The sequence below is a fragment of the Colossoma macropomum genome, unplaced genomic scaffold (assembly GCF_904425465.1).
Source record: "Colossoma macropomum unplaced genomic scaffold, Colossoma_macropomum, whole genome shotgun sequence".
Classification (NCBI taxonomy): Eukaryota; Metazoa; Chordata; class Actinopteri; order Characiformes; family Serrasalmidae; genus Colossoma; species Colossoma macropomum.
This window is the reverse complement of record NW_023494809.1, coordinates 6,400,989-6,427,541: the sequence shown is the minus strand read 5'-3', so window position 1 is coordinate 6,427,541 and position 26,553 is coordinate 6,400,989. Positions and strand designations below refer to the sequence as shown.

Sequence of the window (26,553 nt, the reverse complement as noted above, 5' to 3'; positions counted from 1 at the left end):
AAGTTTCCCAGTACTGCAGCTTCACTGAATGAAACACTCTGGACTGGCAGCGGAGAATTACTGGAATTTGGGAAGAGGGAGAGAAAACTCTACCTAGTCAGTCCAACGGTCTGTTCTAGATAAACGTACCGAGTCAGAACTGTTCACAGTGGTGGTGATAGGAACCAGACGTCCACCTCTAAAAGCTCCCTCACAGAAAGTTCCTACATGAAATGGTTATGAATTCACTGCCTGATGACTGAGACACTGTTTTATGATAGTTTAGAGAACTTTAACTCCACTCATGGTGGAGGGATACATGCACAGCGTTCTAAGGCAAAATAGTCCCCAAAGAAAACTGATTATATCAGATTCTCCACTATTTTCCATCATCAACATTCCATATAAACTCAGAAGACTCGTGTAGGTTCACTGGTGGTTCTGGATAGTAAATAAAATGTCTATATTTGTGTTGTAGTCATGGCGACCCCTGGTTCCCATCACCACCACTGTAAAGACATCTGAACCATTTCACACCAAACCACTCTGAATCGCTCTGTTTACATCTCACACAGAAATAAAAAAAAAAAGCTTAAAGTATTTGTAATAATTAATGACTATAGTTGAAAATGATAAATATAATAACGCAGTGAAAAAGATTAAAAGCTAATAAAATATTCCATTATTTTATGTCTTGAGCTCTTATATCATATGCAAGATATTTGGTAGAATAGTTGAAAATAAACATATTGGATAGTTGCAGCTGTGTGTGAGAGTTTATGCTCTATAATAAAGTGTATTTTGCTGTGTATGGGGTGTTTCATTGTTTGCATAATAACAGATAAAGCCAAACATTTCGAGTTTTACTCTGTGTGGATCAAATCAGTAAAAAATATAGTTTTAGATTTTCCAGATTTGTTAAGACAAACGTCTAGAAATAGTATAGCTGATAGTGAGATACATGTTTATTGGTTTAAAAAAATGATACATAAGTGTGAGGCTATTTGTCACAAAAGTCTGTACAAAGCCATTTGCCTTAAAAAAAAAAGCAATGATACAGGGAAATATTTTAAATGGGTAATATGTTGTTTTTAAAGCCCTTTTTATACAACAGAGGCCAAAACACAATAATATTTACACTTGAGCCCTTACTGTAAGTGTGTTGAATATGCAAGTGCTGTACAAATTTAATGTGGATGGAGAATTTGACTCTGACTGCTACAAGCGATATGAACATATGTTTGTATTTAGAAGAACTGAATGAACTTCTCACTAAAAGTCCTTTTCATAGGTTTTATCTCCTTTTGGTTTCATCCTTGGTGCCACAAACCGATCAACAGGTGAGATCTAAGGCTGCGTTCACTGCAGGGTTGAAATCAGTTTCTTAGCATGAATGTGATACGGATCTGATTTAAGAGCAGTGTGAACACAAAAACCTGATCTTTTAAATCAGATTTGAGCCACTTTTGTGTGTTTTAAGTTGATGCTAGGAGGTGCTTTTAGCGCACAGGAGTGTTCACACCAAAGATAGATATGAGTTCACTTTAAATGTGAACAGGCAAAAAGATTTGATAAAAAAAATCAGAATTGAGCCCAAAGCTTGTAATGTGAACGCAGACTAAGGCTGCACAAATTGAATTTTTTTGTGAACTATGTGAACACAAATGTCTGATCTTTTCAAATCAGATCCAAACCACTTTCATATGTGGTTCTAGATAAGAGATGTGTTCGGTTTATGGTCATGTCAACTGTAATAAGTCTGATCTGTAATAAATCAGATCAGAAGTCATGTGGGTTTCTTCACTGCACATGTATCCTGTTTGTTGAAGACTTGGTTCTTGGTTGTTGTTTGTGACGTGAATCGTTCACATGATGTTATTGATTAGTTTGTGCACGTGCACAGGGCAGAGGCTTTTTCACACTGGAGTCCCACCAGGGCACTAGGTGGCACTAGAAAGCTACATCCCCAGGTTTATGCAAAAAATCCAAATTGAGTAAAACAGATTGTAATGTGTACGCAATGAATCTGAATTGAATAAACCGGTAAATGTGATTACATTGTTATTTATCACATTTCTTTCCGGCAAAAAAAATTGTACATCTGAAGCAAGCATGGTGATTCAACTGCTTCCATTTGTTGTTTCTAATTCAGTGTCAGGGATTGAAACCCTAGTGTTCACACAGCTCTTAAAAACTCAGAACCCTGCAATGTGAATGCAGCTTAATAAACTCGGTGGATCTGTTAGTAAAAATCCTCGGCAGTGGATAGTCTGACGATGCTTTTCTTGTTAGTAGTAAGAGTTCAAATGCGAGTGCGTCCCCGGATGTCGCGGCATCGGGGAGCTGGGGTACACCACTCCGGCGGCTGAGTTCCAGTAGGTGGAGGGAGGGGAGAAATAGTTGCCTGAAGAGACGGGCATGGGGCTCGAGTGAGGCATGAAGTTCACCTTAGGCTGGTGGCTGTGGTAGCCCTGTACGTACGACATGTCCGGCTGGTACTTGAGCACAGTGCCCTCTGGTGTATGGCTCTGGTGCGTCTGGGAAATGCCCTGGAAGTCGAACTTGTAGGCATAGCGCTTGCCGTGCACTTTGGTCATGATGTTTTTGTCGTAGTAGTAGCGCAGTGCTCTGCTCAGCTTGTCGTAGTTCATGTTGGGTTTGCTCTTCCTCTCGCCCCAGCGCTTCGCCACCTCGTCCGGGTCGGTCATTTTAAACTCTCCGTTGGTTCCCTCCCACGTGATGATGCTCGCGTTGCCGCTGTCTGAGAGCAGCTCGAGCAGGAACTGCCACAGCTGGATCTGGCCGGAACCTGCAGGCAGACAGAAAGACTGTAATTTCAACAATATGTCCAAAAGTATCTGGACAGCCCCTCTAATGGGGGAAAATCAGCTACTTTAAAGGGAAAAATTAAACAGTTAAGATGAAGTAATTCAGAGTGTTTTTTCCATATGGGGAAAAAAAAAAGAATATTCCAGATGTATTTGTTATATATATTTTTTGCAATGTATGAAAAAGGGCAAAAAAATATTTGTAAAATGTATTTTAAAAATGCATTGCACAACTATATTGTTCATCGTTTTATATTATTCTTCTCTTTTATTCTTCTATTTCTGCTGGATTTTTGCCACGTAACTCGTTTCACAGTTTTTGAGATATCAACACCATTCCAACTCCAGATTGTCTAGTACGATTGGGTGATTCGGGCTTGTTTGATCGGATGCACAGATTCCATACAATCTTCGTTAAATTCCGATTTTTTTTCCCATAGGAATGAATGGGGTGAAAAATTGCACAACCATCTACTGTACTTCTGTACTTCTGCTCAGCTGAAAGACTCAGGGCAGACCCGCAAGCATGGAATTCAATGTTTTTCTGACCTGCACTCATCTGTTTGTCTTTTTTTTTTCCATCCCTCATTTCTCCCTTAGAGTCCCATTCATTTTTGCCCAAACCCTAGCCCTGTTATTTCTTTTGCCCAACAGACAACTAAATGCATGTATTCACTCAGGGCAGGTCCTCAAGCTCTGATCCACAGCCACACTGACCTGCACTCCTCTATTTGTTTTGTTCATCCCTCGTTCCTCTCATAGGCCTATTCATTTTCAACAACACGTAGCTAACACTTGGCAACTCCCTACGTACAACTAAATAAACACCCCATACACCATGGCAACTGCCTGACAGCAATTAAGCAACTGCATGGGATACCATAGCAACTGCCCAGCAACACCTTAGCAACCACCTGGGATACCATAGTAACCACCTAGCAATAACCTAGCAGGAAGTGGGAACCATTTAAGCTGCGCAACCATCCTGACATTTCTAGTTTATATTAGTTACTATCTGTGTTCAGTTGAGTGTAATGAAGGTTCCAGATGTAACTAAACGTACTGTCTTCTCTGATCTGCACTGTACTTTATATTAACCATGTACGTCTGCAGTCAGACTCTCACACACAATGTACTTCACATAAACAAGATATCAGATCATAACTGCATTTTCACAGAGTATCAATACCCACAACACTCGCTTCTGTCCTGTTAAAGGATCATCTGATCATATTTAAAATGAAGATACTGGAACACAAACTCATTTCTAAAGCTATCAGACAGTGAAGAGCATCAGACAGGATTCTGGATATTCTCATAAACTTTAAATGGATTTGATAAACACATTTACACACATTTATTTTTGATGGTACATTTCTATGTGTAATATTTCCACATACGTTTTACAATAAATGCATTTTAAAATATATTTGGTTAACATGGCAAAATATCGTGAAACACATTTTAGTCTAATGTATATTAGCATTGAGTGCAGCATGTCTGAAATGTATTTCAGATACATAAAAATACATGTCCATATATTGTTTTCCATATAGGCTGATGTGAAACGCTCTGTTGTAGAGAAACTGGCCGAGTCAGAATTGGTGGAATTCCCCTTTGAAATAATCTAAATAGCCTTTTTTGGGAAACATTTTATCATAATTGCACCACAGAGTGAAGCTTCTCCTCTGCAGTTTTAGAATCCCACCAAAGATACACAGTGATGGAGACTCTACCAGTCCTGTTTCAGCTCCTCAGCTACATTATTAAGGCCTCTGGACTGAATCTGGGAGCAGGGAAAATGCAGAACTCTAGTACAGATGCTGTCCAGGCCTGGAACTCGAATTTAAAAGCAGCTAACACATAAAGACTTTTATTGCACTAAAGTAGAAGCACGTTTAATGATGCATTCTGCTGGTGTAGAGATGATCATCTGCTGAGGAATCTCTGCTTATCTCTGCTATCTCACACCTGCTGGTGGATCTGAAGCTACAGGAAGATGGGGAGACGACTGATATAAGATCAGCGTTGAGATTCATCTTTATCACTGTTTATGAAACGCTAATGTAACTGATCGGACATGGTTTTGTGTCCGGGAGGTAAAAAATGTAGTGACGTAAATGCATATATACACCAAACAGCCACTTTGTTAAAACCACGTCCTTGTTTCTACACTCACTGTCCACTTTATCAGCTCCACTGACCATATAGTTTCACTCTGTAGTTCTACAGTTACAGACTGTAGTCCATCTGTTTCTCTGCATACTTTGTTAGCCCCCTTTTACCCTGTTCTTCAGTGGTCAGGACCCCCATGGACCCTCACAGAGCAGGTACTATTTGGGTGGTGGATCATTCCCAGCACTGCAGTAACACTGACGTGGTGGTGGTGTGTTAGTGTGTGTTGTGCTGGTATGAGTGGATCAGACACAGCAGTGCTGCTGGAGTTTTTAAACACTGTGTCCACTCACTGTCCACTCTATTAGACACTCCTACCTTGTCAGTCCACCTTGTAGATGTAAAGTCAGAGACGATAGCTCATCTGCTGCTGCACAGTTTGTGTTGGTCATCCTCTGGTCCTTCATCAGTGGTCACAGGACGCTGCCCACAGGACACTGTTGGCTGGATATTTTTGGTTGGTGGACTATTCTCAGTCCAGCAGCGACACTGAGGTGTTTAAAAACTCCAGCAGCACTGCTGTGTCTGATCCACTCAGACCAGCACAACACACACTAACACACCACCACCACGTCAGTGTCACTGCAGTGCTGAGAATGATCCACCACCCAAATAGTACCTGCTCTGTGGGGTCCATGGGGGTCCTGACCACTGAAGAACAGGGTAAAAGGGGGCTAACGAAGTATGCAGAGAAACAGATGGACTACAGTCTGTAACTGTAGAACTACAAAGTGAGACTATATGGTCAGTGGAGCTGATAAAATGGACAATGAGTGTAGAAACAAGGAGGTGGTCGTAATGTTATGCCTGATTGGTGTGTGTTTGTATATGTTTATAGGCCCAGTTACGAATGGCCCCTTGGGTCAATTGACTTTAGTCAGTTCTATTCTATTGTATTATATTCTGTTCGATTCTATTCTATTCTATTCCTACTTCTTACCTGGGTTGGCCAGGCGGCTGCTGATAGCGCCTAATGCTTGGTAGGGGTCTGAAAACAGAGACGTGGTTGAAGTTCAGGTCAGATTGTCACATAACTACTGCTGCATTCATATCACCGGTAAGACTGTGAGTGAGTTCGCCATGTTCACCTTGAGTGGGTCTCGGCGGAGGTTCTGTAATCCTGCTGCTGTTGTGCTGCGGCTCCACTGGAGAACCTGTGCGAATCAGATGGGAAATCAGTATTTAACTCCAAATCATTTTTTCCTCTGCTTGTTTGTGCAGCACAATTCCTGGAAGTGTCTAAGCAGCAGCAGCTCTCCCTGCAGCGGTTCACACTCTAAATATAAGGGCTCATGTTCCACTGTTCATTTCTTTCCTCTAAAGTCCACTTATAACGATTGTGTGGTTTATATTTGCCCAAAGTTAACTGATTATGATTCATTTTTAAAAGACCATATGCAAATGAGTGCTGCTTTGATTGCCAACCCTCGTTCAAAAAGCTGTGTAGGCCTCATGGTTAAGAAACCATGCTTGCTGACAGACAGGAAAAGCACAACGTTCAATTGTTTCTCACTACTTCTACTCCATTAACTCTGATACAGACTGCCTGCAGGAACATCACTCCACATCACCTCAATGAGAATGGGCGGGGCTAAACTGTTGTAGACTGAATGGGTGGGGCTAAACTGCTGTAGGCTGAGTGGGTGGGGCTAAACTGCTGTAAACTGAAAGGGTGGGGCTAAACTGCTGTATCCTGAATGGGTGGGGCTAAACTGCTGTAGGCTGAATGGGTGGGGTTAAACTGCTGTAGGCTGAATGGGTGGGGTTAAAGTGCTGTAAACTGAAAGGGTGGGGCTAAACTGCTGTAAGCTGAATGGGTGGGGTTAAACTGCTGTAGGCTGAATGGGTGGGGTTAAAATGCTGTAGGCTGAATGGGTGGGGCTAAACTGCTGTAAGATGAATGTGTGGGGCTAAACTGCTGTAGGCTGAATGGGTGGGGCTAAACTGCTGTAGGCTGAATGGGTGGGGCTAAACTGCTGTAAACTGAAAGGGTGGGGCTAAACTGCTGTAAGATGAATGGGTGGGGCTAAACTGCTGTAAGATGAATGGGTGGGGTTAAACTGCTGTAGGCTGAATGGGTGGGGTTAAAGTGCTGTAAACTGAATGGGTGGGGCTAAACTGCTGTAAACTGAAAGGGTGGGGCTAAACTGCTGTAAGATGAATGGGTGGGGTTAAACTGCTGTAGGCTGAATGGGTGGGGTTAAAGTGCTGTAAACTGAAAGGGTGGGGCTAAACTGCTGTAAGATGAATGGGTGGGGCTAAACTGCTGTAAGCTGAATGGGTGGGGTTAAACTGCTGTAGGCTGAATGGGTGGGGCTAAACTGCTGTAGGCTGAATGGGGGGGGTTAAACTGCTGTAGCTGAATGGTGGGGCTAAACTGCTGTATCCTGAATGGGTGGGGCTAAAATGCTGTAGGCTGAATGGGTGGGGCTAAACTGCTGTAGGCTAAATGGGTGATCATATGCAAATATGTTCATGGTTGTGACATCACAGCCATGAGGGATTGACTACAGGCTGTTGCTACAGTTTCCATATAAAAACAATGTATTTTAACAATGTTCATATTATACACAGAAATCTTTTAACTCGGTAAAGCAAATTTGGTTTTCTATGAAACTACTAATTTAAAAAGGTGGCAGAAGAAAGCAGAGATGGGTGGAGCCAACCTGGACAAACCTGCTGACCCCCCCTGAGAGTAGCCGTACCTTTGGGAACTGCAGGCATGGCCCCTGCAGACCAACTGTTCCTTCTGCTGATCTCCTCGAAGTTGTTTTCTGCGCCAAGACAAAGTGAGATAAGAGGAGTTAACGGAGGGGGATTCTGCAGGAAAGGGGGGCTTTGAAGAAGAGGAGGGGGGCCGCCGTGAGAGGAAGGAAGACGTTACATTAGAGACGCTTGAGAAAGAATGCCGGCCAGAACAAAGCCAGCAGCAGAAAAACAGCCCAAGGAGGGCCGAAGATGACCCACAGTCCCTGGGGGTGAGTGTCCTTTTGTTGTGGCCAAATGTATTTGCCATAGAATAGTCAATTGTGTCCTAACAGGGTACCCATACCCCACTTCCTGCCCCAGTGCAGCTGTTTCCTGTCTGAAACTGCAGAGAACGTTAGTTAGTGCTGATCACAGAGCTTCATCAAACTGCCCTCACGGCAGAAAACACCACTGAAAATCATCTTAAATCTGCAGATTATATGTTATATTTCTCATCATGAGAGCCTGTTTATAGACCTTTTACCTGTATATAATTGTATCTAGAGAAATGTTCCTATTATATTTATATAATTTTGCTCATTTTAAGCACTGTCTCTTTAAATACGGACCTGCTTTAAACAAGGAATGAACCTTTGCACTGGATAAAGTGGCTCAAATAAACAACATGTGGAAAACACACTGTGAAGTCTTTGTACAGCAATCCCATATTAGATACCATGGTAAGATTTGAAGGGAAATTCCACCAATTTTAAACAAATATAAGCATAATTCCAAGTTCAAGATGTAAACAGAGTGATTCAGAGTGGTTTGGTGTGAAGCGCTCTGTTCTAGAGAAACTTACCGAGTCAGAACTGTTCACAGTGGTGGTGATAGGAACCAGACGTCCACCTCTAAAAGCTCCCTCACAGAAAGTTCCTACATGAAATGGTTATGAATTCACTGCCTGATGTCTGAGACACTGTTTTATGATCATTTTGAGAAGGATTTGGCCTCAAACTAGGTAAAATGTCTATATTTGTGTTGTAGTCATGGCGACCCCTGGTTCCTATCACCGCCACTGTAAAGACATCTGAATCATTTCATGCCAAACCATTCTGAACCACACTGTTTATACTGAATTATGCAAAAATTCTGAAAAATCAGTGGAATTCCCCTTTAAGATGCTTTCACTTGCCAACATGTAATTGTCTTTCAGTGTCTACACGACCTGTCAGCACTTCATCTTGAAGCTGAAATCGCTGTTTTCATCACCTTCTGTTTACGGCAATAAAAGTGTGAGGAAACACAGAACACTGTTCTTTATGCTATAAACCTTTTGACACTTGACCTGGACTCCCTGACCACACTCATGCCTCCTGCACTGACCTAGTGCATGTGAATATAACACTTTTATCAAGTGCTTTGGATCAGAGTTGAAACTGACCAGACTAACTGGCTACATTCTTTTAAACTCGCGTTATTTGGACCAATTCTTGTAAATGTTGCAGCTTAAAGTGATACTTTACAAAATAAATAAATAAATAAAGATTTAAATCGTTGTCCGTCCTCACGTGTTTGGTATCTGGGAGGCCTCTGTCCCTAACCCCTAAAATTACACTTATGAAAATAATATTTAAATTTCTTTTAAAGTGAAGTTGAAAGATTTAGATTTATCATGAATTTAATTTTAAAATAAAAAAACTTTATTCGAAAAATGCTGTCCTGCGTTTTTATGTCACTACTGAAACACAGAGTTTTAGCCCCCTCCCTGTATTTCAGAGCAGGAAGTGAGGCTGCATCCCTGTCCCTCATGGCCACATGGTGAGCAGTTAAATCAGTGTGGAACATTAAGAATCGTCATATTTTCTGCAGTTCAGCACTTTTTAGTGTTTTAATGTAAAATATGATGATTTTCTGTGTGAACAGCTGTTCAAAGCTGTGTTTGCTGGTCTGTACTGCTGAGTTTTTGAGCTCAAAATGACATTCAACATTCAGAAAGAGACACATGCTGAAACGGTGTTGACTCACCAGCTTTGACCTGTATTCTGGGCTGGGGCTGTGTGTTGGTGGGGGTGGGAGGGTAGGAGAAGGTGGGGCTGCCTGCAGGTCAGAAAACAAAACAATAAATACAGACACACTCCACTGTGGCTTTCTGACAGCAGAGTCAACAACAATGCAGTTTGTTTGATGCATAATTAAATGGTTAAGATGTAAACAGAGTGGTTCAGAGTGGTTCAGAGCGGTTCAGAGTGGTTCAGAGCGGTTTAGAGCGGTTCAGAGTGGTTCAGAGCGGTTCAGAGCGGTTCAGAGTGGTTTAGAGCGGTTCAGAGTGGTTCAGAGCGGTTCAGAGCGGTTCAGAGTGGTTCAGAGCGGTTCAGAGTGGTTTGGTGTGAATCGCTCTGTTCTAGAGAAACTTACTGAGTCAGAACTGTTCACAGTGGCGGTGACAGGAACCAGACGTCCACCTCTAAAAGCTCCCTCACAGAAAGTTCCTACATGAAATGGTTATGAATTCACTGCCTGATGACTGAGACACTGTTTTATGATAGTTTAGAGAACTTAAACTCCATTCATGGTGGAGGGATACATGCAGGGCGCTGTGAGGCAAAATAGTCCCCAAAGAAAACTTAGTATTTCAGATTTTCCACTGTTTTCCATCATCAACATTCATATAAACTCAGAAGACTCGTGTAGGTTCACTGGTGGTTCTGGATAGTAAATAAAATGTCTGTATTTGTGTTGTAGTCATGGCGACCCCTGGTTCCTATCACCACCACTGTAAAGACATCTGAACCATTTCACACCAAACCACTCTGAATCTCTCTGATTACGTCTCACACATTGAGTTATGGAGGATTTTTTTAAGATATTGGTGGATTCCTCTTTAACTATAAGGGTGGGTGATATGTGGTATCATTACTGTGCCAAATTTATTTTTTATGCCATTATGTTTATGCTGTTTATGCTGTATCGCCCACAGTTAAAGATACATTATCATTCAAAGACTTTTAAATACTAATCATATTAATAATGTCATATATTAGACAATAATAACTTCCACAATGTAGAATTAAAGGGGAATTCCTTTCATTTTTCAATATTTCTGCGTAATTCAGTGTGTGAGCTGTAATCAGAGTGGTTCAGAATGGTTTGGTGTGAAATGGTTCAGATGTCTTTACAGTGGTGGTGATAGGAACCAGGGGTTGCCATGACTACAACACAAATATAGACATTTTACCTAGTTTTAAAATGTGTTATAGATAGTAACTTGTAATAACTGTAATAACAGTTACAGGAAAACACTGTGAACAGTTCTGACTCGGTAAGTTTCTCTAGTTTCACACCAAACCACTCTGAACTGCACTGAACCACTCTGAATAACCATTTCAATAGGCAACAATTTTGAAAATTCCTATCTAAATGTCAAAAACTAGATACTCAAAGTAATAATGTAATTAATAACTTAATGGGACTTATTTTCTGGACTCTAGATTAGGCCTAGTTTTGCACCATCTCCCCCTTAAAATCATCTGGGTTTAGGCCTAATCTGGCTCTGGGAACCCGGCCGCTCGGGTAACTCACTCTGGCGGAGGTAGTTGAGATGTGAGAGGAGGATGTCGGTGTTGTAGGCAGACGTTAGCCTCATCATGTCTTCTTTGGTCATCTTGCAGAGAGCTTTGCCGTCCAGCGCGAGAAAAAGGGACACGTCCACCTCGACCAGGCTGTACTCCTTTATCGCCCACTCCACCCACTGCCGCACATGGTCCTGTGTCCACACCTCAGGATCTGAGAGGAAGAGAGAGGGGAAAAGGTTGAGGAAGATGACCGTACTGAGTGGACCATGAAGAGAAGAGAGTTCAGGACCTCGAGAGGAGCCTAAACCCAAAACCAAAGTACAACTGCAATGGAACAATGACTCCAGTAGAAGTAAAAAGCAGTTCTGTACATCATACACACTTCCATCAAAACATAATTCATCAACATAATTAAGGAAAAATGTGCAGTCCACCTTGAAGACCTCCAAAACAGGTGGACACTGCAATGGCTACTATGAAAAAGGGTTAAATGATCTGAAATAATTCATTGTTATGTTTAACACTTTTTTGGTCACTGAATAATTTGTGATTACGCATTGAAAAGCAACATGATTTTATGATTTGTATTTTTATTCTTGGCCGGATTTTTGTCCACTAACTTGTTCTGCAGTTCTCGAGATATCGACACTGTTTCAACTCCAGAGCGGTCAGCCTGATCGCGAATGGTCTGCTTGTGTAGCTTTTTGATCAGATATATGGTTTTCATTGTCAGTTATCAATGGGGAACCAAAGCAGCCACCTAGGAACATCCTAGCAACCACCTGGAATACTTTAGCAACCACCTAGCAACATCCTAGCAGGCACTTGGAATACCATAGCAACCAATTATCAACACTTTTGCAACAACCTAAAATATGATAGTAACTGTTTGGCAGCACCCTAGCAACTGCGTAGCAACTGTTTAAGCAGTAAAACCACTGTATTTTTTCCAGGTAATGCACTTCTGTAGTTTTCTGTGTTTCTGTGTTTGCTGTCACTTTTTTTCTAAAATGTGGAAAGCAGAGTTGCGCAACTACCCACAAGAGCATAACTGTCCTCTGTATTTCTAGGTATGTAGGATGGTCCAGAGTTATAGAGAAAGGTGAATGTTGGCAAAAAAAAATCACAGATAGAAGGACTAAGATGTAAAAAGAAATGTCTAAAAATAAGTAAGTTAAATTCAGAATATTCCTACAACAATTTCAGAATGAGGAATATTAGATATGCTGACCAGATTTAAGATGATATCACTTGCCAAGCGCAGTGTAGCCTTACAAAAAAGAAGTTTATTCAAGTGTGCTATTAGTATATTATTTTAAGCCGAAAAATAAGTGAGTATGCTTTTAGTTTCACTTTTTGTCTTTATCAGAAATATACAAAACTGAATTGTGCTTAAGTATACTTGGGTTATTCTGACAAGCATACAGAAAAGTTTAAGTCTATTTGGCCAATACTTGTACTTGTATGTATACTTGTGGCCTGTATACTTTATAAAGTGTACCTTCATAAACTCAGAAGTGGGGTATAAATTTATAACTAGTAGACTAAAAGTATACCTATAAGTTCGCTTATAGTGTAATTCACAGTATAGTTGCAGTACAAATTAAAACTTGGATGTAAAGTAGTTGTGAATTCAAAGTTTACAACTCTTACACCTAAAGAATACGTAAAAGTGTACTTTTAAAAACTATAAAGTGGAGCAATGTTACAGAAGTAGTGAACTAACAGTAAGTATGTATAAGTTTGCTTGCTGTATACTTCAGAGTATATTTACATAAACTAAAGAGTGGGCTAGAAGTTTATAGCCTATAAGTGCACTTATAGTGTAGTTCACAGTATAGTTGCAGCATAAGATAAAACTTGGATGTAAAGTAGTTGTGCACTCAAAGTTTACAACTCTTACATCTAATATATACTTAAAGTTACACTTTTAAAAACTAAAAAATGGGCTAATTTAGTCATAAGAAGTATTGAAATAGTATACTTGTAAGTATACTACTAGTACATTGATATTAGTATTCTTACTACATAAAGTATACTTTACTTTTATACATTACTTAACTTTACTTAATAAAGTGAACTTTAAGCATACTTTGTTTTTGTAAGCGCAGCCTTCACCCTCCCAGCTTATTAGCACTGTGTGTCCAAGCTAACAATGAAACTGACCACATCAAAATCGGAGGGAAAGAAGTTGGGCTAAAGATGAGAAAAGTGGAAAACAGTAAAAATAAGAAAAGCCTCTCACAAGTAGATATTTCCAAACTCTGAGCTGGTGCTGCAGGCCAGCAGATTCTCACATGATATTAAAACGGCTTTGTTTATTAAACACTATGAAACAGTGACCCCTTTTGCAGGTCACGGCTCTGTGTTTCTCATTAAAACCGTGATTCAGAGTGCAGCTTTAGCGCCGTGAGGTCTGACTGAGCTGCGTGTGAAATAACGGCCAGCGCTGTCTGACGCACCACGCGCAATGACCCCATTTTTCTGTCCCCTTAAAATGATGTCACCACAACCTTCAACAGTGACCCTGAAAGACGGCCCAGTATCCTGTTGAGCGTTTGAGTCAGACTGAAACCCCTCAGCCAGCACAGCCCCATATCAACTACAGCTCACATTCACATCTCATGAGTCACTCCTACCTGGAAGAAAGGTCATCAAACGAATCTTTACGAGCATCAATTAAATCTTATTACGAGCATCAGATGAATCTTTTCTTCTGGTTCCGAGACTTCCCACCATGGGCGGCGCGGGGAAAAGCGCAAGCATGAAGAGGAAACTGGTCAGTTGAGGAGCCAAATCGGCCATAACTTCCCTTTCCATGTTAGCTGCACTCTAAAAGCGGTTCCTAAATGGTTTTTGGGTTATATGGTTTCTAGGAAAACCTTCAATTGATGTACAATTTTCTGTAAATATGTGTTTAACACTGCAAAATGAAACTTGTGACTTACGGCTGTTTTGACTGGAAGTTAAGTAAAAAGAGTGGTTTCGGACGTTTGCTGTATAAGGTAGGAAAAAATGATTATATGAATTTTTGGTGCTATAAAAATCCATTTTTAAAGGTTCTTTAAAGAACCATATATAAGTTTTCCATCTTAGAGAAGAACGATTCGACCATGCAAAGAACCATTCTAACGGCTCTCTGAATAGTCATGATTCTTATTACTTAATTGTTGATCTTAATAAAGAATCCTTGAGGAAACATTTTAAGGGAGTCTAGAACATTATGTGGAGGTTCTTTAAACTTTAAAACAGTTCTCGCGCAGCTCGTTAACACAAATCCATTGAAATGTTCTTTCAGAAACAGGCCCCAGACTATTTAAGGTGGAACCTGAAATCGCTCCAAAAGCAAAAACTGGTTTCCTATTTGAATTTTCCGTTCCACCTTAAATGGTGCAGTTGTTACACTCTGGCACTTGAGGCCCCAGACTATTTAAGGTGGAACCCGAAATCACTTCAAAGACAAAACTGGCTTCTTATTTGCATATTCCGTGTAATAACTGCACCATTTAAGGTGGAACCTGAGATTGCTTCAGAGGCAGAAATTGGCTTCTTATATGAATTTTCCTTTCCACCTTAAAAGATGCAGATATTACACTCGGGTGCCTGAGGCCCCAGACCATTTAAGGTGGAACTGAAAATCATTACAAAGGCAGAAATAGGCTTGTTATTTGAATATTCCATTCCACCTTAAATGGTGCAGTTGTCACACTCTGATGCCTAAGGCACCAGACCATTTAAGGTGGAACCTGAAATTGCTGTAAAGGAAAAAGTGGCTTCTTGTTTGAATTTTCTGTTCCACCTTAAATGGTGCAAATGTTACACTCGGCTGCCTGAAGAACCAGATCATTTAAGGTCGAACTGAAAATCATTACAAAGGCAGAAATTGGCTTCTTCTTTGAATTTTCCGTTCCACCTTAAATGCGGCAGTTGTCACACTCTGGCACCTGAGGCCCCAGACCATTTAAGGTGGAATCTGAAATCACTCCAAAGGCAGAAATTGGCTTCTTATTTGAATGTTCTATTTCATTTGAACTCCACCAGAGTGTAACAGCTGCACCGGTTAAGGTGGAACAGAAGATTCTAATGAAAAGCCATTACAAGGAAATGGTGTTTTTTTTAAAGTAACTTTTAAAAGTGACATTTTATTCTACCAAATTCGTCAAATGATTGGTTTAAAGCTTTAATATAGCTGGGGCTGAACACAGAGACAGGAAGGAAGTGGACGTGCATAAAAGTGTGCCCCTCCCATTTACAGCGCACTCTGTGCCACTGACCTGGCATTCTCCACACTCAACTTCTACTTCCTCTGTGATGCAAGAGCTTGTGGTTGAAACATGCTTACCAAACATCAGCCTGCGGATGTGACTGTAATCAGGTTTTTATCTTAATATTATTCTGTTAATGGCCCTCCAAATCAAGTTCTACTAACTTATAAACATATACTGTTAACTAGGAGGAAGAAGACCCCCAAAGTTAAGATGTGCCCCCTTTATTTGATGAAACAATAGAGCCAAATCTAATCTCAAAACATTTACTGAATAGCTGTGGTCTAATTCTGAAATCTCAGAACGCTGCATTAGTCTAGTTTTTAATGTAACTGTGGATTAATATAGTTCTGCTCATTAGGTTGAATGAATAACTGACTCTAAATGTAGGTATTGTGATATAAACTGAGTCTGTTCTACAGTTTTTCATTAGGCTGAATGAATAACCGACTCTAAATTTAGGTATTGTGGTATGAACTGAGTCTGTTCTACAGTTTCTCATTAGGCTGAATGAATAACTGACTCTAAATGTAGGTATTGTGATATAAACTGAGTCTGTTCTACAGTTTCTTATTAGGCTGAATGAATAACTGACTCTAAATGTAGGTATTGTGATATAAACTGAGTCTGCTCTACAGTTTCTCATTAGGCTGAATGAATAACCGACTCTACATGTAGGTATTGTGATATAAACTGAGTCTGCTCTACAGTTTCTCATTAGGCTGAATGAATAACCGACTCTACATGTAGGTATTGTGATATAGACTGAGTCTGTTCTACAGTTTCTTATTAGGCTGAATGAATAACTGACTCTAAATGTAGGTATTGTGATATAAACTGAGTCTGTTCTACAGTTTCTCATTAGGTTGAATGAATAACCGACTCTAAATGTAGGTATTGTGATATAAACTGAGTCTTGTTATACGGTTTCTCAGTTTCCTCACAACTGCAGCTATGACAGAACACACTTGTGGGCGGAGCCTGGACAGGGCAGTTAATAAAGAGGGTAGTTAAGTAGGAGAGGCTGTTTCTCTCACCTGCTGGGACAATGACTCTCTTCTCCTCCGTGGTGCTGCTGGGGGGCGTGGGGGCCTGGGGGCTGGTCCGGGGCTCCGGGTACGAGGCCTGATATCCCAGCTGACTTCCATCACTGCTGCTGATGTGGCGGCTCCGTTTAGCCCCACTACACTCCACCGGAGACTCTCGACTGAGACAGAAACAGAGTTTAAAACAATGCATCATGAAAGAATGAAACAAATCTGATGGAACGTATTTAATGAAGTTAATGTAATGATAATAATGAAATAACATTTCCAAATAAATGCAGTGGAATTGCCAGCTGACTAGGAAAAGCTGCTGAGCTATATCAATTTTTAAAGTTATAATCAATTATTATTACATAAACATATTTCAAAATTTGAAACTTTTAAAATTGGTTTGATTTATTTTTTAAATATTGCACTTACTTAAAATACATATGCAAAGAACATAAATCTTATATTGTTTTCATTGGCTTTTTCTATGACTGTGTAAATATTTGTGTATTCAGTATATTTTTTCAAATAATTCTGAATCAACTAAAATAACAGATTCAAATCAAAAAATGAAATTTCATGATACCCTGAATTCAATCAGGTGAATCAAAACATTGCGAAGTCTTTCCCAATTTTGAGCTTGTTTTCCAAACAGATTAGGTTTGGCTCATATACCGGCTCATGAAGGGTTAAAAAGTTTGACGCGTCTCATCAGATCTTCAGTGGACTTTCTCTAAGGTTCCTCTAAGGTCACAGAGCACAGCACTCACACATCACTGCGTAGCGCAACTGCAAAGATTAGTCAACACAGTTGATCAGTCACTGACGGATCAGTTACTCTTCACAGCGCAGTGCTAGACGAAGTATCACTGTGTGTTAGAAAACAAAATATTGTGTATTAATTAACGCTGCTAAATGATTTGTCATGAACAAAAATCACGATTAATCGCATTGTCTTATTTGCTCAGATTCGACCCTAAACTAGATCTATTTTTAAAAAGCAGTGCATTTTATTGCAGCTGCATGAGTGAACAAAATAAAACTCCGCAGTGTTCGCAATTTTTTTATTACCAACATCCAGTGAGAGCAACAGTGTCTGCATGTTCCAACTAATGAGTGTGTACATCATATATATCATAAATATACAGTCAGTGTATATATCATATACATTATAAAGGCAATAAATGAGTGAATATGTAATATATGTCAATATACAGTCAATGAGCATGTATGTCATATACATTATATATACAGTCAATGAGTGTATATATCATATATGTAGTCAATAAGAGTATGATATGATATATACAGTCAATAAGCATGTGTGTATAATATATATTACATATACTTATTGACTGTATATTTGATATATACAACAAGACTGTATATATGATGTGATATATATACTTATTGACTGTATATATGATATATACACTCATTGACTGCATGTATCATATATACAGTCAATAAGTATATATATATATATATATCACATCATATATACAGTCAATAAGAGTATATATCATATAAATCATATATACAGTCAATGTTTTAACTCGCTTTTGCTCTTGTTGATCAACATATATCAGTGAAAACTCCACTATAACAGTAGCTGGAACTGACTTTGGTTTTAGCACGAATTTGGCCTTTTTTAGAGAGCCATCAGTGGACCTTCTTATCAGTTGCAGAATCAAAACAACAGTTATCTGCAGCTGGGCTTCAGCCTGAACTACTAACGGCTAGAAAGGTCAAACTAGGTCAAACTAGGACAATGCATTTACATTAAACGTTTTAATGTTGCCTTAATTATGTGTCGTGTCAGTGTGCTACTAACGTGTTATCCTGGTCATTGATAGAATGTTACTCCTCCATTCACACTGTTCTAGATTGTTCTTCTCCATTTGCACTGTTCTAAAACGTTCTCCCCATTCACGGTGGTTCATTATAGAACCTGATAGACACTCTGATGCAGTCTTAACACTTTGACACCACTTGTATTAATCGTTTGTTGTGTCAAAAGGTTCTTTAAATAACCATTTAGAACAGGCTGTCCTTCATGAAGAAGAACCATTTGAACATGCAAAGAAAAAACACCATTTGAGTTCTCACGGTCCTACATATGAACCTTTGAAGAACAGTCTTTTTAAGAGAGTAGTCGGTCTATCGAATATCATTCCTCCATTCACTCTGTTCTAAAACGTTCTCCCAAATTCATACTGGTTCATTACAGAACCTGATAGACATTCTGATGCAGTCTTCACGCTTGCTCCTGAGAAAGTGGCATTAATACTTAGACACCACTTGTATTAATTGTTTGTTGTGTCAAAAGGTTCTTCAAATAACCATATAGAACAGGTTGTCCTTCATGAAGAAGAACCATTTGAACATGACAACTGAACAGTTGTCACGGTCCTACATATGAACCTTTGACCTTTGAAGAACACCCTTTTGAAGAGAGTAGTTGGTCTATAGAATGTCATTCCCCCGTTCTCCGTTCTAAAACGTTCTCCCACATTCATACTGGTTCATTGCAGAACCTGTTAGACACTTTAAGGCAGTCTCTATAGTTGCTCCTGAGAAAATGGGAGGTGTTAACTTTGACGCTGCTTGTGTTAATTGTTAGGTGTGTTGGTGTGCGTGTTCTCCCACCTGGCTCCGTTGACGTGCTCGACTCGTTTGGCCGTGTTTGGTGCTGATGTCGCTGTCCAGTCGGGCTCGGTGGACTCGGAGCTCTCTTCTGAGCCCTGCCTGTAAACTGCCTGCGGCGGGGACGTGATCTCACCCTTCATGTGCACGGCCTGGGCGCTGCCGAACGCTGGCTCGAATATGGACTGGTCCTCACTCACCACCGACAGAGCTTCCTATCACACAACAGTGATAAGGATCTTCAGTACAGCCAGTAGTGCTGATCAACAGCCCTGATTGTGGTTTATATGTGCAACCAGGCAAGATTTTGGGGGGACATGATATTTTCATGTTCAAGCATTATTATTTTCACATTGTTGGTTGCTCTCCTTATTTAGAACGGGCCCTGTTCACTCAGGTCTTTGATGCTATCTGGGCAGGGTCTATTTCTTAGCTTAAAATAGCTTAACACCACAGTCAGGAAATGGCGCCACAGTGAACCCAAGAATAGCTCTGAGGGTTCAGTGCTAATAGAGATGCATATATATTTTAGTGAGTCTTTGTTGTTGCTGTTCTCAGAACTGGCCTGCCAGTGGTAGCGATCACAAACTGGTTTTTTAAAACCATGCTAAATCCCAGAGCACAATGTTCTCCAACAAACATAGAAATTGGGGTTGTGCTCTACCTTTGTGATCATCTTTAGGGTTCTATATTGCAATGGTTCTCAAACTGGGTAGCAGGGACACCACATTTTTCCACTTTTAAAGAACTCCCAACACCTAGAGAGAGGGCCAAAGTATGGACCAGTCTGAGGATTATTTTGACAACCACTCCTATTTAGTACTACATTAAGGTTCTTGTAATAATACTGGAACCCTCTTTGGTATTGTATAGAACTATTTTTCAAAGTTACTTTAAAGAACCATATAAAACATGTTCTCCTTCTTGAAGAAGAATGATTTGACCATGCATTGTCTTTGTTAAAGAACCTTTGAAAAACACCCTTTATAACACCCATTTACATTGTTCTAAAGTGTTCTCCCAATTCATAGTGGTGTATTATAGAACACTGGAGAACATTCGATTGGTATGCTTTGGCTTAACGTGTCGAATTCAGGCCGAAAATATGACGGTGCTATGATTCATCCTGTTAGACACCTGAAGGTTTCCATGTCTGCTTGTAAGACAATGACGTTCTAAGTTAAGAATCTGAGAAAGGTCCTCGTAGCTTGGTGTAGAACAATGTGGGGAGTAGGCTCGAGTTTTTTCCAGACAATTCCGGAATACGTTGCCTGGTAATGACTAGCATACCTCCAGCAGCACAACAATGTGGGAGGATCATTCTGATGGAGAACAAAGCCAAGATCTTAGCTGCGCTCTTAAAAAGGATGGTTTTTTAAGGGTTCTTTAGTAAAGACAGTGGTTCTATGTAGAACCATGAACACTCACAGAAACTTTTACATGATTAAAGGGTTCTTTGCGCTGTGAAAGTGTTCTCCAGATTGATGGAGAATGTGGTATAGATGGTTCTCTATAGAACATTTTTGAAAATGGTTCTATATGGCACCAAAAAGGGTTTTTCTTTTGTTATGATGTCAAGCTTGTAACAATTGAAGAACCCTTTTAGGTGCTATACACTCATAGCAAAAAGCCTTTTATATAGCACCAAAAAAGGGTTCTTTGGCTTGTAAAAATAGTGGAACCCTTTTCAAAAAAAGAGTTCTATAAAGAACCATGTACAACACATTCTGCATCAGTCTGAAGAACACTTTTATGATGCAAAGAACCCTTTAATCATGTAAAGTGTTCTTTGGATGTTCAAGGTTCAATATAGAACCATTTTTCTTTACTAAAGAACCCTTAAAGAACCATCTTTTTCAAGTGTGTGGAAGCACCACCAGCCCAAAACTGAACCGACCAACGTTCAACAGCAAACCAAATAGCCAGATGCATTACTTTAACCCCACAGTGAGGATTACAGTGAGTAGAAATGTCCTGTAGCTCTTCTCCCACTGGTCAGGCATGACTTTGAGCTTAAGTGATGCGGCTACTTGACAAATTCTGCTTTGAAATGACCCCCAGACATCTCAGGTTTTGATACTCCACACAAAGTGCACATTTATAGCCATTTCTACCACTTGAAACTCTTGCTGTGTCGTCACAAAAGGAGCTTTTGAACCCGGTACAAAGTTGACACAATTACACCTCCATCTAGAGGACCTTGCATCTACATCTACAGTAACCTTAGGCCCGATCCCATTTCACCCCTCGCCCCTACCGCTCAGCCCTTACTCCTCTGTTTTGTGTGTTCACGTCCGTAGGGTGTCCTGATTCTTGTTGAGATAGAGGGGTACGGTGAAGTGTTGGGGCTACATGACCCTCCAAATGGAGGTTTTTCAGAGACTCCAAACAGAGAGTTATGAGAAAAGAAGAAAAACCAGCAAGATGGAGAACAAGAGACCAAAGAAACCCACAAATGTGAGAATTTACTCTGTTACAGAATTACAATAACCATTATATTATCTCAGTTTAATGCTGTTTAGTGTATTTTGGTCGTTTTATTCATAACAAGCATAAAAATTGCTAATAGCATGCTAATGTCTTGGTAGCTAGCTAAATTTCCCATTCCACCTTAAATAGTCCAGCAGTTCTGATGCCTGAAGCGCCAGAACGTAACTGCTACACGATTTAAAGTGGAACAGGAAAATTTGAACAAGAAGCTGGAGAATATCTGACTTCAGCTTCATATCACTGAAGAATTAGGGGGGTGATAATAAATAATTGCCCCCCTCTTTGAAGTCATATGATGTCCTAAATGTAACTAAAGCCCAGCAGTGAGGAGCTGAACTTTACCCTCCTCTGCTGTCACTGCAGACTGGCAGTGTCGCCTACAGAGCAGCGCTGGTAGCTGTTAATGAAGTAATGCTCTTTTTATTTGAGGGTCCCATTTCAGAGGGAAGACTTCAACCACTAACCTGTAAGGGGCAACACTCAAAAACAAGGGGTGGGGTAAAAAGAAGAAATGGGACTGGGCCTTTCACTATGTGTTCGTAAACACTGATCAGTCTTTGAGATGTTGCTTCTACCTGGTGTTGAACACGGCATGCAGACAGATATTAAATCATTGTAATGTCAAGCAGTGAAATCTTAGGAAGCCTGGCTGTAGAGATGCTTTCAGATAAGATGTTTATTTATTATCTTTCATTAAATAATCCTCTCAATGGTTGGAACCTTCAAGTAGGTAAACAGTGGAAGGCCTTATCAGAAGGAAGTTTGGTAGGTAAGGGTTAAGGATTGTTCGTATTGTTGCTTCCTCTTTGAAGACGGTGTTTGTATGCCAACGTGAGGTTTCAGGGTTGCTTTATGTATTCAAATGTATGTAAGTGTTTGTGCGTGAGTGTTTGTGTTAGTGCGGCGTAAGCTCTTGTTTGGAGGGGCTGGGTATTGTCTTTGGAGCTCATATGCGTCACGGCTCAGCTTTTTTGGTGGCCCACAGGAAATCGATCCCCCATGTGCGGCGAAACCTTTTGGCTCAGGCCAGGGGATAGGAAACAGAGAAGGGGGAGAGATGTGGGTCATTCTGAGCTGAAAAACAAATTTGTCCAGAGCTTTGGGGGGTGCGGGGGTCAGCGGCCAGGGAGGAGACAACCTTGATGAACGACTAAACAGCGTTGTGCTCTACCTTCACTCAATTAGTGCAACTTCAGACACAAACGATTTAAGCTGTACACAACTGCCTGCAAAAGTTTGGGCGCCCTTTTCTAATTGATTTTCTAAGTGAAAATAAATGAAAACGTCCTCTGGACTCTTAAAAAAGATGGTTCTTCAAGGGGTCTTTAGTAATGACGGTGGTTCTATTAGACCAATTAATACTCAAAGAACTATCCACATTCTTAAATGGTTCTTTGCATGATGAAATAGTTCCTCAGATTGATAGAGAATGTTTTGTATATGAATCTATATAAGCTTGACATCATAACAATAGAAGGACCCCTTTTGGTGCTATATAGACGGTTCCAAATGGAACCACATACAACACATTGTGCATCAATCTGAAGAACCATTTTACCATGCAAAGAGCCATTCAAGCATGCAAATGGTTCATTGAGTGTTTATGGTTGTGTGTACTGAAAAACCCTTGAAGAACCATTTTTAAAAAAAGTATAAAGAACACACTTCTGCACATTTTAATGCACAATTACTGTTTATTTACTGAACATATTGGGAGTAAAAAATAAAACAAAAAATGTGGTCTGGGCAAATGTTATGGCACATTTTGCATTTTATGTTTTTTTTTCTTTCTAATACGTTAAATAAATATAAAGAATGTAAAGAAATTGTGCACTATATATATATATATATATATATATATATATATATATATATATATATATGTAATTTGGTGTTTTGCATATACTGTATATTTTTTATGTAGTCCTAAAATAATTTCAATAAAAAAATCAATGTGCAAAAAAGTCCCCACTGCTGCTGAGACATTAGTATCATTATTTATTTGTTTATGTATTTATTTGTTTGTTTTAAGCAAATAAGTAAAAGCATGTTTGAGGATCTCTCTTATCCACAGCATTCAAAACCATCAAATGATAGAAAAAGCACACTTTCTGGTTTATAGATATGGTTTAAAGCCACATAATATCTAAACATGCATCTTGACATAAGAATATGAGTGATAAGTCTTGAAAAATGTCCTGTGACTTCAAAAGCAAAGCAGCATTGCAACATCACTCGCTGACTTCTTGGTTTATTAACAAAATGAGAAATGTTCGACAAGTGAAAGTTACAAAGCTGAAGCTCCAGCAATGCATTCTTAAAAATAAAGGCTCCTGAATGGTTCCTTGCTCGACTGTACACTCTCAGAAGTAAAGGTACTAAACTGTCACTGGGGTGGAACCCTCAAGAGTTCATCTCAGTACCTTTAGTCAGGGAACATTAAAACCACAGTTGAACTTTTGAGAGAACATTTACATTGTTTGTACCTTGATGAATGAGAACTGTACCTGCAGAGAACCTTTATTTTCTAACAGTGTACAGTTCTAGGAAAGACCTTCTAGAGCCTTTAGGCTATGCAAAGGTTCTTGAAACTTTAAAACTTCAAAAAGGTTCATCTCATTTACAGAAACCGTTCATGGAATGATTCATCAGGGGCTCCTCCATGGCATCAAAAAGAACCCTTTTTGGCATCTAGAAACAGAACTCGGGTAACCCTGCCTTCGGAAATCTTTGCAAAGAGTCTCATCACTCCGGATCTCACTATGGTGTCTTATGTCACTCTGGTCTCGATTCGCCAATCTGTAGTTAAAGCAGTGATATCTCCACACTTCCCGCCTGCATCGGAAGCTTCTGAGAAGTTCCAGCTCTTTCTCTTGAGCTGTGCACGCACGCCCAGCAGCGTAAAAGCAGGCCAGTAGAGAAGTGAAAGCAGGCTGGCCCCATGAGGAGCGCCAGAAAAACTGGTGTGAAAGGTTACTGAGGCCTAAGCCCTCACGCACCCCTCCCTCTTAACGTACCTGAACTTGCGGCTGCTGGATTATCAGCAAATGTGGTTAAGGCAGCCGCAGTGAAGGGAAGGATGAGTAACAGGATGAGTGAGAGAGTTTGGTGGTGGATCTGAGTGAAGCTCAATACGGCCGATAAGGCACATTTACAGATCTCCTCATTGGCAAAACAAGTAAAGATCTATTAGAAAACATTTGGGGCCCCCATTCATCTTAACTTCATCAACCACATGACCAGGAGCTCTTCTGTAAGTTTTGCACATTTCTGACCACAAACGTATACAAACACGTGTGAATCTACACACGTCCTCTCACTCTATCTCGCTCTTTCTATCTCTATCTCTCTCTCTCTCTCTCTGCCCCAACGTGATGAACTTACACATTAAACTGAGCTCAAGCCACAACTGACTTCCTGTTCAATGAGTTTCATATCAGTTGCTGTTGCTGCGAAACCAAACACAACTGCTGCAGCAAACGCAGCTTGCACACTTTCTGCAAAATAATTTCGAGGTTGGGCTCGAGACAGATTTCATGCACACCTTCTGCCCTCTCCGAGCTCCCTTTACGCACCGGACAGTTCCACTCTCGCACTGGCTCTGAGGGTTTGGGCTTGCGTTCCTTCTCGTTTAGCCTTTGAGAGGAACTTTTTTTTATTGTTGTTGCTTCTTTTTTTTTAATGAATTGCAACACGTCTTAAAATTACTCATCTTTTCGTGGAACCATGTCTTCATACTTTCACGTATGTGCATATTTTTAAGGAACAAACCCAATTAGTCAAGATTTCACATAGATTTTAACATATTATCACCATCACGGGTCCAACTTTATATGAACCTCTTGAACCCCAGTTTTATTAACTCATTTATATTCAATAACTGTATGCATGAAAATGCAAAGTGCACCCTTAAAAAGGGGGTTCTTTAGTAAAAGCAACAGTTATATCTAGAACCAGGATGAGTCAGAAAACTGTCTGAATGCTTAAATGGTTCTTCTACATGTTTATAGATAAAGAAAAAGTAAAAGTAACAGTTCTATGTTGGACCCATGAACACACAAAGGGTTCTGTCCATTGTTAAAGGGTTCTACAGATTAATTTATGTAGAACCTTTTCAAAAATAGTTCTATATAGCAACAAAACAATGCTCTGCTATTGCTACAATGTCAAGCTTGTAACAGTAGAAGACCCTTTTGCTGCTACCATTTTCAAAATGACTCTGTATAGAACAATATACAACCCATTCTCCATCAATCTAAAGAACGATTCACTGTGCAAAGATCCCTGTAACACTTAAAGAACCATCTTTTTTAAGTGCATGTGTTGGAGAGCCTCTTGTATATGGTCAAATATATAAATAGCTCTGTATAGCACTGTATAGGAACCCTCCCTCACCAGTAAGCCTGACTTGTTTTTAAGTTGTAGGAGTGAGAAATAATAGTGGCAAAAATGTTCTAATATCTCTAATAACTGTGTAGTTATACAGTAATAACACATATGTAACAGTGTAACTACTGCAGTCACTGTCACAGATGGATTACAGCAGTGCAGCTCATGTAAATGCACATGTATCAACTTCAGTTTCTACTCATGCAATTACACAAGTGTAACATGATCGTTGTAACCATTTTCTCCCATGTAATTACACATGTAATAGGTTAAGGTAGGGTGATACATTTGTATTAACTGCTGTTTTTTCCAACAAGAACAAGATCATTCACTGCAACTGCACAGTAAATGCTAACTTTCCCAACATTTAGCTAGCTGTGTTCTGACATGGCAACCAAAGTTCTGGCTTTAAACTGTTCTGTAACGTGACTGTATTTAAGCAACAACAGTAATATTTAAAAGTAACTTTAGTGCAATTCATAAA

General features: G+C 39.9%; 1 protein-coding gene across 4 annotated transcripts in view; it reads right to left on the bottom strand.

Annotated features, from left to right (window-relative positions):
- Window positions 1–924: 924 nt before the first annotated feature.
- fli1rs (Fli-1 proto-oncogene, ETS transcription factor-related sequence) overlaps window positions 925–26,553 on the bottom strand; it is a 33,622-nt gene continuing 7,993 nt past the window's right edge. For 3 of the 4 annotated variants that reach the window (XM_036558220.1, XM_036558222.1, XM_036558223.1), the window contains exons 2-9: window positions 19,194–19,405; window positions 16,548–16,717; window positions 11,253–11,456; window positions 9,699–9,770; window positions 7,688–7,756; window positions 6,071–6,136; window positions 5,923–5,970; window positions 925–2,788 (exon numbers count right to left, since the gene is read on the bottom strand). In XM_036558220.1, coding sequence (XP_036414113.1) covers window positions 2,268–2,788; window positions 5,923–5,970; window positions 6,071–6,136; window positions 7,688–7,756; window positions 9,699–9,770; window positions 11,253–11,456; window positions 16,548–16,717; window positions 19,194–19,405 — 1,362 coding nt within the window. In that variant the 3' untranslated portion in view covers window positions 925–2,267. The remainder of the gene's footprint in view (window positions 2,789–5,922; window positions 5,971–6,070; window positions 6,137–7,687; window positions 7,757–9,698; window positions 9,771–11,252; window positions 11,457–16,547; window positions 16,718–19,193; window positions 19,406–26,553) is intronic. The other variant, XM_036558221.1, reaches the window with a different exon arrangement.